The 16070-nt window shown below is 40.5% G+C and overlaps 1 protein-coding gene across 8 annotated transcripts in view; it reads right to left on the minus strand.

The window, feature by feature from the left end:
- The window catches only part of MTSS1 (MTSS I-BAR domain containing 1), a 250529-nt gene that overhangs the window by 12931 nt on the left and 221528 nt on the right, over positions 1-16070 (minus strand). For 3 of the 8 annotated variants that reach the window (XM_077493315.1, XM_077493310.1, XM_077493312.1), the window contains exons 10-12: positions 12321-12531; positions 10137-10256; positions 5086-5256 (exon numbers count right to left, since the gene is read on the minus strand). In XM_077493315.1, the coding sequence (XP_077349441.1) occupies positions 5086-5256; positions 10137-10256; positions 12321-12531 (502 nt within the window). The remainder of the gene's footprint in view (positions 1-5085; positions 5257-10136; positions 10257-12320; positions 12532-16070) is intronic. The other 5 variants (XM_077493314.1, XM_077493317.1, XM_077493311.1 and 2 more) reach the window with 3 other exon arrangements.

The following is a 16070-nucleotide window of genomic DNA, read 5'->3' on the forward strand; positions in this document are numbered from 1 at the left end:
ACAGAAAATATATGCACAGAGCCCTGACCTCAACCCCACTGAACATCCTTGGGATTAGAATGCCAATTATGGGCTGGGTGTGCTCATCCAATACCAGTACTTGACCTTACAAATGCGCTTTTAGATAAATGGGCAAATTCTCACAGAACTAAAAAAATAAAAAAATACTGTGAAAAGCCTTCCCAAAAGAGCTGAGGTAGTTATAGCTGCAAGCGAGGAAGGGAGGGGAGGTTGGCAACTCCATATTAATGCTCATGGGTTTGGAGTGGGAGGTCTAACAAGCTCATATAGGTGTGATGGTAAGGAGTCTATAAACTTTGAGCCATAGAGCGTACCATCCACTTACAGTTGTGCTCATAAGTTTACATTTATGATTTCTTAGCCATTTTTCAGAGAATATGAATAACAACACAAACTTTTCTTTCACTCATGGTTAGTGTTTGGCTGAAGCCATTTATTATCAATCAACTGTGTTTACTCTTTTTAAATCATAATGGCAACATAAACTACCCAAATGGCCCTGACCAAAAGTTTACATACCCCCGTTCTTAATACCGTGCATTTCCCCCTTTAACATCAATGGCATGCTATGATTAAGCACCAGATTCAGGTGTGAAACATGTAAACTGCTTGCATCCCCCTCTTTTGTACCATATGGATTGACTGCTGTACACTGGATTTTAACCCAATAAAGGTGTTGTATTGGAGTGCTGCTGTCCAGGCTTATTCGTTTGTTTTCTAACATCAATGACAGCTTGAAGTCTTTTGTGGTATTTGTGCATGAGGCTCTTTATCTTCTCAGATGGTAAAGCTGCCCATTCCTCTTGGCAAAAAGAGGATTCCTCCAGTTCCCATAAATTCTTGGGCTGTCTTGCATGAACTGCACGTTTGAGATCTCCCCAGAGTGGCTCAATGATACTGAGGTCAGGAGACTGAGATGGCCACTCCAGAACCTTCACTTCACAGTATTCTGCCGTAGCCTATGACAGGTTGTCTTGGTCTTGTGTTTTGGATCATTGTCATGTTGGAATGTCCAAGTACGTCCCATGCGCAGCTTCCTGACTGATGAATGCAAATGTTCCTCCAGTATTTTTTGATAACATACTGCATTCATCTTGCCATCAATTTTGACCAAATTTCCTTTGCCTTTGTAGGTCGCACATCTCCAAAACATCAGCAATCCACCTGCGTACCTTTCATCAAAGGCCTTGTTGAATCCTCTCCAAATGTAGCATTTATGGTTGTGCCCAAAAAGCTCAATTTTGGTCTCATGTCTCCAAATGACTTTGTGCCAGGTTTGAGGGTTGTCTGTGCTGTTTGGCGTATTGTAAGTGGGATACTTTGGGGCATTTGCATAGTAATGGCTTTCTTCTGGTGACTCAACCATACAGCCCATCTTTCTTCAAGTGCCTCCTTCCTGTGCATCTTGAAACAGCCACACCACATGTTTTCAGAGAGTCCCGTATTTCACCTGAAGTTATGTGTGGGTTTTTCTTTGCATCTCCAACAATTTTCCTGGCAGTTGTGGCTGAACCCTTAGTTGGTCTACCTGACCGTGGTTTGGTTTCAACAGAACCCCTCATTTTCCACTTCTTGATTAGAGAGTTTGAACACTGCTGATTGGCATTCTCAATTCCTTGGATATCTTTTTATATCCCTTTCCTGTTTTATACAGTTCAACTACCCTTTCCCGCAGATCCTTTGATGATTCTTTTGCTTTCCCCATGACTCAAAACCCAGAAACGTCAGTGCAGCACTTAATGAAAGATGCAAGGGTCTGTCATGAGTCCAGAAACTCAATGACCTTTTATACACACACACACACACACACACTAATTACAAGCAAACAGATCACAGGTGAGGATGGTTACCTTTAATAGCCATTCAAACCCCTTTGTGTCAACTTGTGTGCATGTTATAAGGCCAAAATCACCAGGGCATGTAAACATTTGATTAGGGTCATTTGGGTAGTTTCTGTTGCCATTATGAATTAAAAAGAGTAAACACAGTTGACTGATAATAAATGGCTTCAGCCAAACACTAACCGTGAGTGAAAGAAATGTTTTTGTGTTTTCATTCATATTCTCTGAGAAATGGCCAAGAAATCGTAAATTCTGCCAAGGTATGTAAACTTATGAGCACAACTGTATATGCACTGGTTTAAATGCTAGTCGCTGAATTAAATTTACAAGTACAGCTACAACATCCCCAGAATGAAATAATCACAGCTAAACGTCCAACTATAGGAAACTGTATACGTTGTCTGTTGCTACCATATATGGTGGGGACTTGAAGTGCTACTGCGGGAAATATTTTATTTTGATATACATCAAAATTCCACCGCGATCTTTAAAGTCGTCAAACACAATATTCTGTGAAATTCCTATCTGTGCTGGAACTTCATATTAAAAATATAATCAAAAAGTGAAAAATATCATCAGTGATACATGAATAATAATACTACACAGTAACGCAAGAAAAATACTCAGCAAATAAATATGAGAAAATATCAATGTACAAATAAGTCCTATAAATAAAAGTCAATATAGATGTCACACACAAGTGTTAATTCTTGCTGGAGATGATGCACCTTAAATCCACCAAAGTGAGAAAAGCGTGTTCCACCCCCTTTAGAACACTCCCCAGATAGACTCACTTATGAGAATGAATGGCGATTAAGTCTGGTGAGTGCTACTCTAAGACCCCTTTCACACTGAGGCGGTTTTCAGGCGCTTTAGCGCTGGGAATAGCCTCTGCTAAGCGCCTGAAAACCATCTCCCATTCATTCAAGTGTGACTTTTCACACTCTGACAGTGCGCTTGCAGGATGTTCCGAAAAGTCCTGCAAGCAGCATCTTTGGGGTGGGTTGGGATTGCTGTATTTAGCGCTCCCAAAGCGCCCTGCCTATTGAAATGAATGGGCAGCTCTTCCAAAGCGCCGCAACACAGGAGTTTTTATCCCCTTCTTTGGGGTTAAAAGCGGCCCACTAGCGCCCCAAAAAGCGCTGCTTAAACAGCAGTAAAGCGCCACTAAAAGGATTGGCACTTTACCGCGAACACGGCCTCTACTGTGCATTAATATTAGTGTATCACTGACGATTATTTACACTTTTGTGATTATATTTTATTTTGATAATTGGAGGCAGTTCAAACGTGACATGAGAGTACTGAGAACATCAACTGCTTGTTTATTTGACATGCATTTATTTGTGTGAATGAAGGCCAAGATGACCAGCAAAAATCATGGATTCCTGGCATCAAATGATGAAAATCCAGCCCTGCTATAAGTACAATAAAAAAATATTAATTGAAGGGGCCATCAAAAATGACAGCATGATCTTGAAGACAACATGGACCCATGAAAGGGCCACTGTAGGGTTAGAAGTCAGGCACATATTGAGTAGCACAACAGAATGAGATCAACAGAAGTTTAAAGTTGGAAACTTTAGATTTCAAATGATTACTTAGTTGAGGAGTTTCTTCAGTTAAAGGACCTTTGATCATGTAACTGTTTACCTTTTAAGTGTGACCAAAATCTACGCTGTGATGTGTACATAGTTCATGGTTTGGGTTGAGGGTCATGTCTGATAAATCTATGAAATACAGTTAACGGGAAGTTTTTTTCTTTTTTAAAAGAATGCATTAATATTTAAAAATGTAATGTCATAGCTTAATTTGCATTGCATGACTACACATATACAGTACTTCAACAGGAGAAAATCTAGAGGAAGATTAGTGGCCAAATACAAAAAACACAGCACAATGAAATACAATTGTTTTAGCTTTATAACTAGGAGCTATAGACTTGAAACCAGTTATATGACCAAAAGTCCCCATCAGATGACAACATAGGGTGAAAAAAATCAAATTCAAGGCAAATAACTGCCAACTTACAATAAAGGAAGAAACAGATTACAGAACTGAATTTTAGGCAAGAAAATACAATTGGCAGAAAGTGAGGTATGGCACTCCACAAGGTCTACTAACCTCACCATAATTGAATACTCCCATTTTGTATGTGTTTACTACATGCATGTCTCATATACGGTCATGTGTTTTTTTATTATGCATTTTTCATGCATTTCTGCATTGTGTGTAAATCCAAAACAAATGCATCATTAAAATACTAAACTTTCGGCATTAATCAATGGCTAATGCAGTATAATCCCCTTATCTACTATAGTTTTCAGGTTTAGATAAACATATGTACAGTATGCTTTTTAGAAGTGTTATTATCCTTATGGAGCATGTTCTTTCTGGAATCCATGCACTAACTTACCAGCTGCTTGCTGTTGGGGCATTCAGCAGGGGGGAGGAGCCCAGAGCATTGGCAAAGGACCCAAGAAAAGGAGGATCGGGGCTGCTATGTGGAAAACCACTGCATAGAGCAGGTCAGTATAACATGATTGTTATTTTTAAAAAATAAAAAAAGTGTTCTTTGCCCCAGGGGACAAAGTACATGTACTTAGTTACATGTTCCTACGTATTTTGTGAGCCTAGCTAGAAGATCAGACAGGGGAGCCCCCACCTTCACGAAGGCCATCCAACACACCCACCCAATTTCTTGGAGTGGAGACCAGCGTCTGTTAACAAACAGCTGTCTCTTTGCTAGTTACGTTGTTAGGCGTCTCATCCAACCTTGTAGCTAGGCCTACAAAGCATGTAGGAACAAAGGACTATGTAGGCCATGTACTTTGACCCCTTGGGGGCAGAACAATGAAGAAATTATTTGAGAGTTCTTTAAATCTGTAACAAAAATGATCAATATCACTGAACTGCACTACAAGATGAATAAAGCTGAGAGACAACACAGTGTAAGTAGTATATCAAATATCTACTTTTTAAAATATTAATAATTATATTATTTCTCTTTGATTCTGATCAAATTTATTTGAATGCATAATCATTTTCAGACAATTTAGAGAGAGATGGTGAGTTCAGTAGGGTTGTGTAGTGTTACAAAATGACAGATTGTCAAAACTTTACAGAAATTAGAAAACCCCGGACTATGGTTCAATTAGATGACAGGACACAGGAGATCAGATGAAGCCAAAAAAAAAAAAAACACACCGCACAAAACACAAACCTTCCAGGAAGGGATCTTGGATGATGGCAATACCCCTGGACCAATGGTGTAATAGTGATAGTCTGGAAGAGCGGAATTAGATCGGTTCCAGGGGCGGGACACTGGGAGCGGGAAATGGGTGAAATGGCCTGCCATAGGCAGTTCGCCATAGTGATGATACCCATTAGACAGCTGGAGACAGACAACACAGAGGAGGGAAAAAAAAAAACAGGGAACAAAATGCAAAATCAATACAATGGAAAAGGTGATTAAAATCAAGCTGAGATTGATCCACCTCTAAACCAAGGAGTGGCAGCCATTTTGTAGACAGTACCAAAAAAAAAAAAAAAGATAAGAAAAGGGTATTTCTATAACAACCACATTCTGTGTTCACTTGTCTTCCCCAGGTTAGTGTATGAAAGTGGACACCTAATTGGCCTCTGGACAACACACTCCTTCCTTCCACAACTCTATTCTTCAAATACTGTACATGAGGCCTATTGAGGGACGATCATAACAATCTGCTGACAGTGACATCACTTAGGCCCATTTCTTTAAATGCCTGTGAAGGTTCTCCTTTATCCAGGTTATGGCATAGCTAGTAGTAGTTAGTCACAGTTAACTAAACTTGAGGTGGTCACAGCACAGTGGCTCAATGGTTGGTACTTCTGCCTTGAGTCCTTGGTTTGAATTCTAACCAGCACACTACCTGCATGGAGTTTGCATGTTCTCCCCGTGCTTGCGTGAATTTATTCTGGGTACTCCAATTTCCTTCCACATTCCAAAGACATGTTGGTAGGTCATTTTGTTCCTGTCTACAGTATATTGACCCTAGTATGTGTATGCATGTATGGTAGGGAGCTTAGATTGTAGTCTCCTGGAGGGCAGGGACTGATGTTGTTAATATAAAGCACTGTGTAAATTGTTGGCGATCTATAAATACCCAATGAAAAAAAATATGTTGTAATGCTCTAATGCAGGTTTACGCAACCAGGGTTCTATGGAACCACAGAGCTCCTCCAGAGGTTCCTTGAGCAATTTCTCCCACTCAGATAAGTTCCCACTGACATCACTAGCATAGCTATCTGTAGGGTGGTAATGCTTCCCAATGACCACAAGCGTAAGGAACATTCTTCTATGTATCATAAGTTGTAGATCTAGTCATTTTTAGCAAGGGTTGCCTGAGACCCAACGTTATTTCACGAGATCCTCCATGCTGAAAAGGCTTCGGAAAGGCTATTCTAATGTAATAATTGGAACGGAAACATGCCTTGAATAAGCTACGAAAGGTCCTCAACATTACAGAACAAGTCCAGTTGAATGTAACCAACTACTACTAGATATTTCCTTAGTTGCAATGTACTTATGGGGTCTAGGCTACATTTTCCAAATGATTGTTTTAGCTCACAAAATAGCTGCCTTTACCCAAGGTAATGATGGATCTGTGCAAATAAAAAAATATGATAAATGAACATGAAATGACAGTAGGGTAAATCGATGTGTAATAAAAACAAAAAAATACCATTAAACTGAATAACAATTTAAATGTGAAAGTATATGGAACCAACAGCCTCCACATCCAAAGTATCTTCACAACAAATATATACATAAAGCCCAGTTCATAATAATGGAAAATAAAAGAACCAAACAATGCATTGCCAGAACTTAAGCACGTTTTTATTAAATAGTAGAAAGGTAAAATGTTGGAGCATAAACAGATAGTATGAGATGGCAGATATATAGAAAGTTTAAAGTGGTTGCAAACCCGTAACGTATATCCAGTGAAGTGACTAGCCTCAACTTCACATTAGGTTAGGTTCACCCACTGTGGTTGGTGCGGCTCGCACTTGTGTCAGTACAGCAACCTGTTGATTTGAATGGGATCCTGTACTTTCATGAAATGCAGGGCCTTTTTAACCACTTAAGGACCGAGCCTGTTTTTGAGATTTGTTGTTTACAATTAAAAACATTTTTTTTGCTAGAAAATTACTTAGAACCCCCAAACATAATACATTTTATTATTCTAACACCCTAGAGAATAAAATGGCAGTCGTTGCAATATTTTCTGTCACACTGTATTTGCGCAGCAGTCTTACAAGTACACTTTTTTTGGAAAAACAAATACACTTTTTGGATTAAAAAATAAGACAACAGTAAAGTTAGCACAATTTTTTTTATATTGTGAATGATGATGTTACGCCGAGTGAATTGATACCCAACATCACGCTTCAAAATAGCACCCGTTCGTGGAGAGGCAACAAACTTTTACCCTTAAATATCTCCATAGGCGACAATTAAAAAATTCTACAGGTTGCATGTTTAGAGTTACAGAGGAGATCTAGGGCTATAATTATTGCTCTTACTCTACCGATCGTGGTGATACCTCACATGTGTGGTTTGAACACCGTTTTCATATGCGGGCGCTACTCAAGTATGCATTCACTTCTACACTCAAGCTCAGCAGGACAGGTGCGTTTAAAACATTTTTTTTTTCTTATTTATTTTACCTTTTATTTTTTATTTTACACTGTTCTTCTAAAAATTGTGTCACTTTTATTCCTATTCCAAGGAATGTAAACATCCCTTATAGAAATAGAAAAAAAAAAAAAACATGACGGGACCTCTTAAATATGAGATCTGGGGTCAAAAAGACATCTTATATTTACACTAAAATGCAATTCAAAAAATAAAAAATAAAATAAAATGTCATTTAAAAAATAAATAAATGGCCCTTTAAAAGCAATGGGCGGAAGTGACGTTCTGATGTCGCTTCCGCCCTGCAATGGTATGGAGACGGTTGGGGCCATCTTCCCTTCACTCGTCTCCATGCCACTGACTGATTTTGCCTGCTGGTCAGGAAACAAGTGCGATTTGCATGCGTTCCCCGACACTTCATATTGTAAATTTAGGCTTAATTGGGCTGGATGGTTCTCAGAAAGCTGCCCCATGCTTAAAGTGGTTGTAAAGGCTCAAGGTTTTATTTACCTTTGTGCATTCTATGCACAAAGGAAAAAATCCTTCTCTGTGCAGCGGTTGTGTTTAAGATCAATATCTTTTTGGAATTGATATAAAAGTTTAGCGCTGCCAATGCCTAAATCTCCTTATGGCGTGTAGACATGCTTATTATTCATTGATTTATTTAACAGAAGCCACTGAAGGGTCTGTGACCTGTTTACTTTAACAGATTCATGAGCCCTGAGGGAAAGTGAATGGTTGCTGTTTAGTGATTAATTACTTTTACTGTTTTAAATAAAGCCTTTACTATCACTTTTAAGAATATTTTATATATGGTTACATTAATCCAGCTTGAACTATGCAACTATGTACATACTACACCTGGCAGATGCCCATTGAAGCTGGAAATCACTGAGTAGGTTTTTTTTTTTGTCAAAGATGAATAGAACAAGCTGAAGTTAGAAGCGGACTGGCTACCACGCACGGCTCACCAGACTGTGCACTCTCCAGCTTTAGAGTAAATCAACCTCAAAGCGATCTACAATTGGACAAGGTGGAGAGTGTGATGTCACTGCCTCGTCTCTCCACCTCCTCCAATCAGGGAGGGCTTTGCATTAATTCAGCAAATGCAAGGTGTCCTCTTAAGGACACCTGTGCCAAGTGGCTGACCTCCTGTGTTCAGAATGCAGCGGGGCAACCAGGACCAGGAAGCACTTAGAGAGATCACTGGATTAGCGATGTCTACTTCAGTGATTTCCAGCTTCCAGGGGCATCAGTCAGGTATGGCATTAACTGTACATAGTTACATTGGTCCAAGATGGGCCAATGTTATGTATAAAATATCCAGAGATTAGATTTCGATTGTATATTGTTTTTCCTTGTTATGCATTTTCTATGAATTGATAAGATTTTGTAAAATAAATGAAATATTTATTATAAAATTTTTATTTTTTTCTTATTGTTGCCTCCAAAATCCCACCAAATAGAGGTTTTTGTCGATTGTGTATAAAATATCAATACCTGGAGGTCATCTTTAGCATATTCCAGTGGTGGCCCGTCCATAGAGGATGCACAGGCGCCGACCTCCCCTATCCATGCGTCCAGCCCCCTGATCTACATATCAGTGGCACCGGACAATGAATTCCGATGTGGGGTGGGTGTTTTTTTGAAGCACCTTATACCAGAGGCTTCAAAAAAGGGTGGCCTTGGAGCGCATAGCACGGTGCTCCAAGCCCACCCAGTTGTGTGACCATAGCGAATAAATTTTTGCTCCCATTACACTATAGTTCCTCCCCGCCAATCAGAAGGCAGGTCTGTGTGACCTGTTTCCCGATTGGCCAAAGCGCCAGGCAATCCTATTAGATGCCTAGTGCTTTGGTGGAAGAAAAGACACATGGCGGAGGAATGGACCCTGGAGCCGCTGTCCGCACTCCAGGAGAGGACACCACAGCCCTATCACACAAGCGGGTAAGAGCCAGACCGCCCGAGGGGGGGGGGGGGTTGTCCTGTTTGCCGCTGGGGGGGGGGGGTGTAATGATGGCGTTTGATTGCTGCCCCCCCAAAAAAAGAACCCACCAGCCTCCACTGACCTATTCTCTCATTTTTTTTCTCCATCTATGGATGATTATTATTGTCATTTTCTTTTCACTCCGAACAAGCAATAGTTTTACTTAGTCTACTTATACAACCATTATATCTTCTTTACTATATTCTACATACTGCTATGTCATTTTTCTCAACAGAGTAGTGACCGGTGACCTCTTTTTTATTTTTCCACGGAACACATTATACCTATAGAAACTTCAATAAAAAGAAAAAAAACACAAAAAAAACAGAAATATCCCAAATTCTGTATAAAGCCTGCCTGTGTTTGTTAGTATGTTTTACACAAGGGAATTTGTTATTCTGATTTATTGGTTCTTAGATCAGGTGACCCGTAAAGAGAATTCAATTGAAATTTTAGCTTGTTTACAGATTATCCGAGATTGTAACAAGAAACAATCAGAAAAGATATTCATTTGGATGCTAGGAAATGATTGTTAGTTTCCAGGTCGTCATCAGCTGTACATATTGGAATGTAGAACACTTCCAAAGCTGAAAAGAAAACCAATATTCACCTTGTCGGTGGAGGCCCACGCTCCCATGGTGGACCCGGAGCTCACAGACGTGGGAGAACTACACTCACTGACCGACTGGCAGGTCTCAGACGCTTCAGAGGAGGCAGAGCTGGAAGAATTCTGGAAACAAGGGAGACGTACCAACAGGATATTGTGAGAAATCAAGCACAGGAAAGCAAAGAAGAGAGGCAGCTTAAACATCACCGTTATTAGACTGTATGGAAAATCTATAAACTCTTTTTTCTCGGTTTTATATTGATTGTGGAAGGGTTAGTTCCTCCGTCAAGTTTTTATTGCTCAAAGCAGGAACACCAGCCCAACCAGTGCAGGAGTCCAAATTGCTTTAATTGTTTGTGATATGATCACAGAAAGCCAACCAGGTCTAAAATAGAGTGTGCACACAATCCCATAACTGGGGATGTAGCTGTGTTCAGGATTAGGCAATCACATTCAAACTTGTGTAAATAGGAGTCAGGACACACCTGCCATCATTTAAAGTGCCTCTGATTAACCCCAAATAAAGTTCAGCTGTTCTAGTAGGTCTTTCCTGACATTTTCTTAGTGGCATCCTACAGCAAAAAGCCATGGTCTGCAGAGAGCTTCCAAAGCTTTAGAGGGATCTCATTGTTAAAAAGGTTATCAGTCAGGAGAAGGGTACAAAACAATTTCCAAGGCATTAGATATACAATGGAACACAGTGAAGAAAGTCATCATCATGTGGAGAAAATATGGCACAACAGCGACATTATCAAGAACTCGACATCCCTCCACAATTGATGAAAAGACGAGAAGAAAACTGGTCAGGGAGGCTGCCAAGAGGTCTACGGTAACATTATAAGTGGCTGCAGAAATATCTGGCAAGTACTGGCTGTGTGGTACATGTGACATCAATCTCCAGTATTCTTCATATGTCTGGGTTATGGGGTAGAGTGGCAAGGCGGAAGCCCTTTCTTACGAAGAAAAACATCCAAGCCTGGGTGAATTTTGCAAAAACACATCTGAAGTCACCCAAAAGCATGTGGGAAAATGTGTTATGGTCTAATGAAACCAAGGTTGAATTTTTTGGCCATAATTCCAAAAGATATGTTTGGAGCAAAAACAACACTGCACCATCACCTAAAGAACACCATACCCACCGTGAAGCATGGTGGTGGCAGCATCATGCTTTAGGGCGTTTTTTCTTCAGCTGGAACAGGAGCCTTAGCCAAGGTAGAGGGAATTATGAACAGTTCCAAATATCAGTCAATATTGGCACAAAACCTTCAGGCTTTTGCTAGAAAGCTGTCACAGCTGTGATCAAGGCTTGTAAGGTGAAACGCGCCAGCCCCATACTTTTTTTATGCACAAAATAAAGCAGTAACAAGGAAGTTTGGATTTGCCGGCTCTATTCTTTGTATTTATATAATGGGGGGAAAATTTGAGGAAGCAGGATACATTTTTTTCATGAACTAACAAATTTCAAACTATGCATGTTATCATTTAGGAAATCAAATTGTATTGCTGTCTGTATCTCAGTTTCACATTTTACTTCAAATAGAACTAAACCAATCAATTTATCGGTTTAAAAAAAAAAGTTAAATTTCTGGCATGCAAGGATCGCTGTCACATTTGCTTGTGTCCTCAACCGAACTGGCAAACCATCAAATGGCTGGCGTCACAACTGATCACATGGGCAGCACCATGGCAGTTAGAGATCAAACAGAGGCTAAGATGGCAGCTTCCTTGGCTGAAAAGTATAGGAGGGTTTAGTTCCACTTTGAATTCCTGTCTGATGCAAGTTGTCACTGGGACAGGAAGTAAGGAAAATTCTCCCCAACAATGCCTCAGACGGCAATAAAATCCCAATGGTAGTTCTGACAATGCCCAACTCTATTAAGAAAAGGTTTCAGTTCGAGAACCAAGGTTTTAGCACATACAGTCCAATAACGGTGTTGGTGAGCACTAAGAATGTGCTCAGGCGTGTTTGGATCGTACCCGCCAGGAAGCCGGCACTGCACACCGCCAATCATAGGCAACATTTATATGTGTAGCTGCCTGTCGGGAAATGCCTCATTGCCTATGATTGGCAGTGTGCAGCGATGGCTTCCTGGTGGGTTTGATCCGAACACGCCCAAGCCCATCACTAGTGAGCACCATGATCAATGACACATCACAGACCCAAAATCACACAGACTTGCGGCTTACCTGGTTGACAGCTTCCGGCGGCATAGGGGATGGAGACTTTGACTGAAAAGCATCTTGGGAAATGAAGCCAGAATCGTGGGAGGAGACGCTGGACAGCCTCATCGGCGCCTGCTGGGGCAGATTGGAGCTGCGATAGCGATAGTGTGAAGTGGGTGAGTGTGAGTGCGAGCCGCTCGACCTCGAGTCACTACTGTTAACGCTGTTCAGACTGCTGTGTGAGACAAGGGGAAAGGGGGAGAGGAGAATACGAGGGGGGTAGCAAAATGTGGGGGAAGAGGGGTGAGGGGAATGAAAGAAAAAAAAAGGGAAGAAGGGGAGGGGGAAAAAAATCAAGCACCAAATTATAACTCCACAAATTTTCCAGCAAGCAGGCAGCAAGCAAGACCGACAAATGACACACAGACACACTTAGTACAACGACTGCAGTATCCCACGTTTCAGGCTGTTTGGGATGCTTCTTCAGGGTGCTGGATACAAGCTAGTGCTTCTGTATTGTGGTCAGAGGAAATAAATGAAAGAAAGCTGCACCTCTCTTGTATTTTTTACTTCAAAGAACTTTATTGCCAAATTTACAGCAACTAGAGCACGTTGCTCTCCACCAAACCCTGTTCCAACGCCTCTGATGTGTTTCACCCCAAATGTTATAGTCTAGGGCAGTGGTTGTCAAGGTATGAGCTAAAGGGTGCTTCAAATGCAGCCCCTGACATCGCCAAAGCACATAATGTTCAGTATATGTAACGTTTGAGAGGACTGTCAGAAACTGCAGACCTAATAGGGGGTCAGAGAGTGCAGACAGGATACATTGTTGGCTGGAGATATGTTGCAGAAGACCAAATGAAATTGGGAACATGGTACATGAGGCTAGTAGGGATCAGTGCTACTAGTCTAATCAATGTTCCCACTACAAACTGCTGAGGTCTGAGGGCCAAACATCACACACCAAATGGCCGAATGGAGCCCTCGGGCCATAGTTTGGGCACTAGGGGTCTAGACCAAATATTCACGGGCCAAGAAAAAAAATAAGATTGATAAACAAGTGAATCAAATTGAAATAAATTAATAAATTTTTCTTGGAGTTTTTTTTAATCGGCATGAATATGATTTGGAACAAAAGAGAGAAAGAAGAAAAAAATCAGTAAACCCAAGCAAAGAAATTTAAAATAAGCTCCCCATCAGAGACCCTTTATATTAGGAGGTTCTTATCAATGTTCCCCCATTTATGTAGGATATTCTATATATGTATACATACACACAGTTTTTTATAATATGTACATATGTGTGTACAGCAGGCTATAATTTATATAATTTATGGCCTAACACAGCCGGCAGGCAAGTTGCATTTTACATTTCAAAAGGGCCAAAGCAGTTACCTAAAGGGGATTGTAAAATGTAAATTTGCCTGCCGGCTTTGTTACACTATAAATCATAGTCTTCAGTACACACCTATGTACATATTAAAAAAACTATATATATATATATATACACACATATATATACATACATACACACACATATATACACACACACACACATATATATAGAATATCCTACATAAATCAGCCAACATATAACAACCCTTACATCAGAGTTCCACTTACATTAGAATCCCCATCAGAGCCCCCTTATATCAGACTCCCCATCAAAGTCCCCCCTTACAACAAAGTCTCCCATTAAACCAGAGTTCCCATCAGAGCTCTCTTATAATAAGGACCTCATCAAAGCCCCCCCCCCCCCTTACATCAGAGTCCCTATCAAAGCCCCTTCCCTTATATCAGAGTCCCCATTAAAGTCTCCATCAAAGACCCCCTTCCCTTACATCAGAGTCCCCATCAAAGACCCCCTCCCCTTACATCAGGAGGGTGAATATAATTTTTCCAAGACTGAATTTGGCCCATAGGCCATAGATCGGAGACAGCTAGTCTCAACTATGCCAAATTTGGGGTAAATTGCAACAGAAGAGTGGGAGCGGGGTCTGGTGGACAGTAATCTGTAGTTTTCTGTTAATAAATTTAGGTGAGAGTAAGGTTTTTAAAGCTGAAAAAAAAAACATGGCAGCGGTGCAACTTTCTTTCATTGATTTCAGTGCAATTGGAAGGGAAAGGCCCTGTTGAGCCAACACCCAAGGTCGCTGGGTAAGTCATAAGAACACCTGGAGCCGTATCCTTTTGTGAATTTGAATTTTTATCAGAGACTCCAGTGTTTGTAATTATGGAGGCGCGAGATAGTTATTGTAGCCAACAGCACCCAACCAGTCTGCAAGTATAATTTTTCTCATTTCAGGCATAAATCAAAGCAGCGGATTGGCTGCCATGCACAACTATAAAGAAGCAATCAAAATGTATCCAATGAGGGGACATTTTTTTCAGAGTAAGGTGGAGAAGGGTGACAACCTCTATCAGGTTTTATTGCTAAATTTAGCAGAACCGGCATGCCTCAGCTAACGTAACAAAAGCTTCACGACTTGTCTTCTTAACTGAATCAATTTTATATTTTTAAGGACATATGACTCAGCAGTAGTGGGGATTGACAAGTCGCATCTGCGCAAAGCATTGGCTCGTGGCTCTCAAAGAGGGGAAGTTTATAAAATGTATTCCCCACAATGGGCATAGTGACTGCAGGTGGGAAGGTGTTTAAAGATTGAAAAAAAAAAAATTAGACAAGGTGTTTAATACACAAACACTTTCTGCTAGAAACACGCCATCCCATATGTTAAAATTTCATGGAATGAATGCAAGGTTTGAAGAACCAGAGTGTGCATGGGCCCTACAAATCTAAATTTTAGCCACAAGATGGCACTGTACTACAGACAAATGCAACCCTGCAGAGTATATACAATGAAACGGACATGAGCTACGCTACAGAACTACAGTAGGAAAACTCCCTCCCACTTACAAATAAAAATTGATTAGTATATATAGTATATAATTGCCACATAAGCCATTCTGTATTAAGTGCCGGTTCACACATGTGATAGGGGAACCAGTGCGATTCCAGAGCCAGTTCCCGCATCGCATACAACTCGCAGGAAGTTTACACTGCCGTATGTGAACCGCTGAGGGTGTCAATACAAAGTTAATGACACCCCCAGAGCGGTTCGCATATCGTAGTGCGCGAACTGCGAATTCAGACAGTAATCGGATCGCATGGGTGTTCACACGATTCTGGTGTGGACAAAAAAGGGTCCTCTACTATTTTGGTCCTGCACGAATGTGATGCAAATTCAGCCATACAATCTGTATAGCCAAATTCACATTGCACAGACATCGCATGTGATCGCAGCAGTGTGAACAGGCCGTGAATGCATTTCCACAGATACTATCGTTTTCTGAAATCATCAAAATTGAAGTCGTCACTTTCATGAAATAAGGAAGCGTTTTGTACATGCCCCAAAAATCCAATTTGGGTGCGTGTGATTGGCTAACTGCTGAGATAAACATCAAATTGCAGGCATTCCCTGCCACAGGAGACTCATTTTTGTTGCGGTTCTTCCATTGTAAAAGGATGCAGACACTGCAGCTTTTCTCATTACAACATTGAGATTGCACCAGGTGTTTCTTCTGAAGACAGGTTGTCCCACAAATCAATTTAAGAAATTATATATGAACATTTTGTAGAACAGAGATAGGGAAGGTGTGAAAAAAAGGCTGCTAAAGTCCTTGCATTTATATATATATATATATATATATATATATATATATATATATATATATAATATATATGCTAGGATTTTAGCAACCTTTTTCTCTTACC

The sequence above is a fragment of the Lithobates pipiens genome, unplaced genomic scaffold (assembly GCF_037356315.1).
Source record: "Lithobates pipiens isolate NorthernLeopardFrog02 unplaced genomic scaffold, aLitPip1_a1.2 Scaffold_19, whole genome shotgun sequence".
Taxonomy (NCBI): Eukaryota; Metazoa; Chordata; class Amphibia; order Anura; family Ranidae; genus Lithobates; species Lithobates pipiens.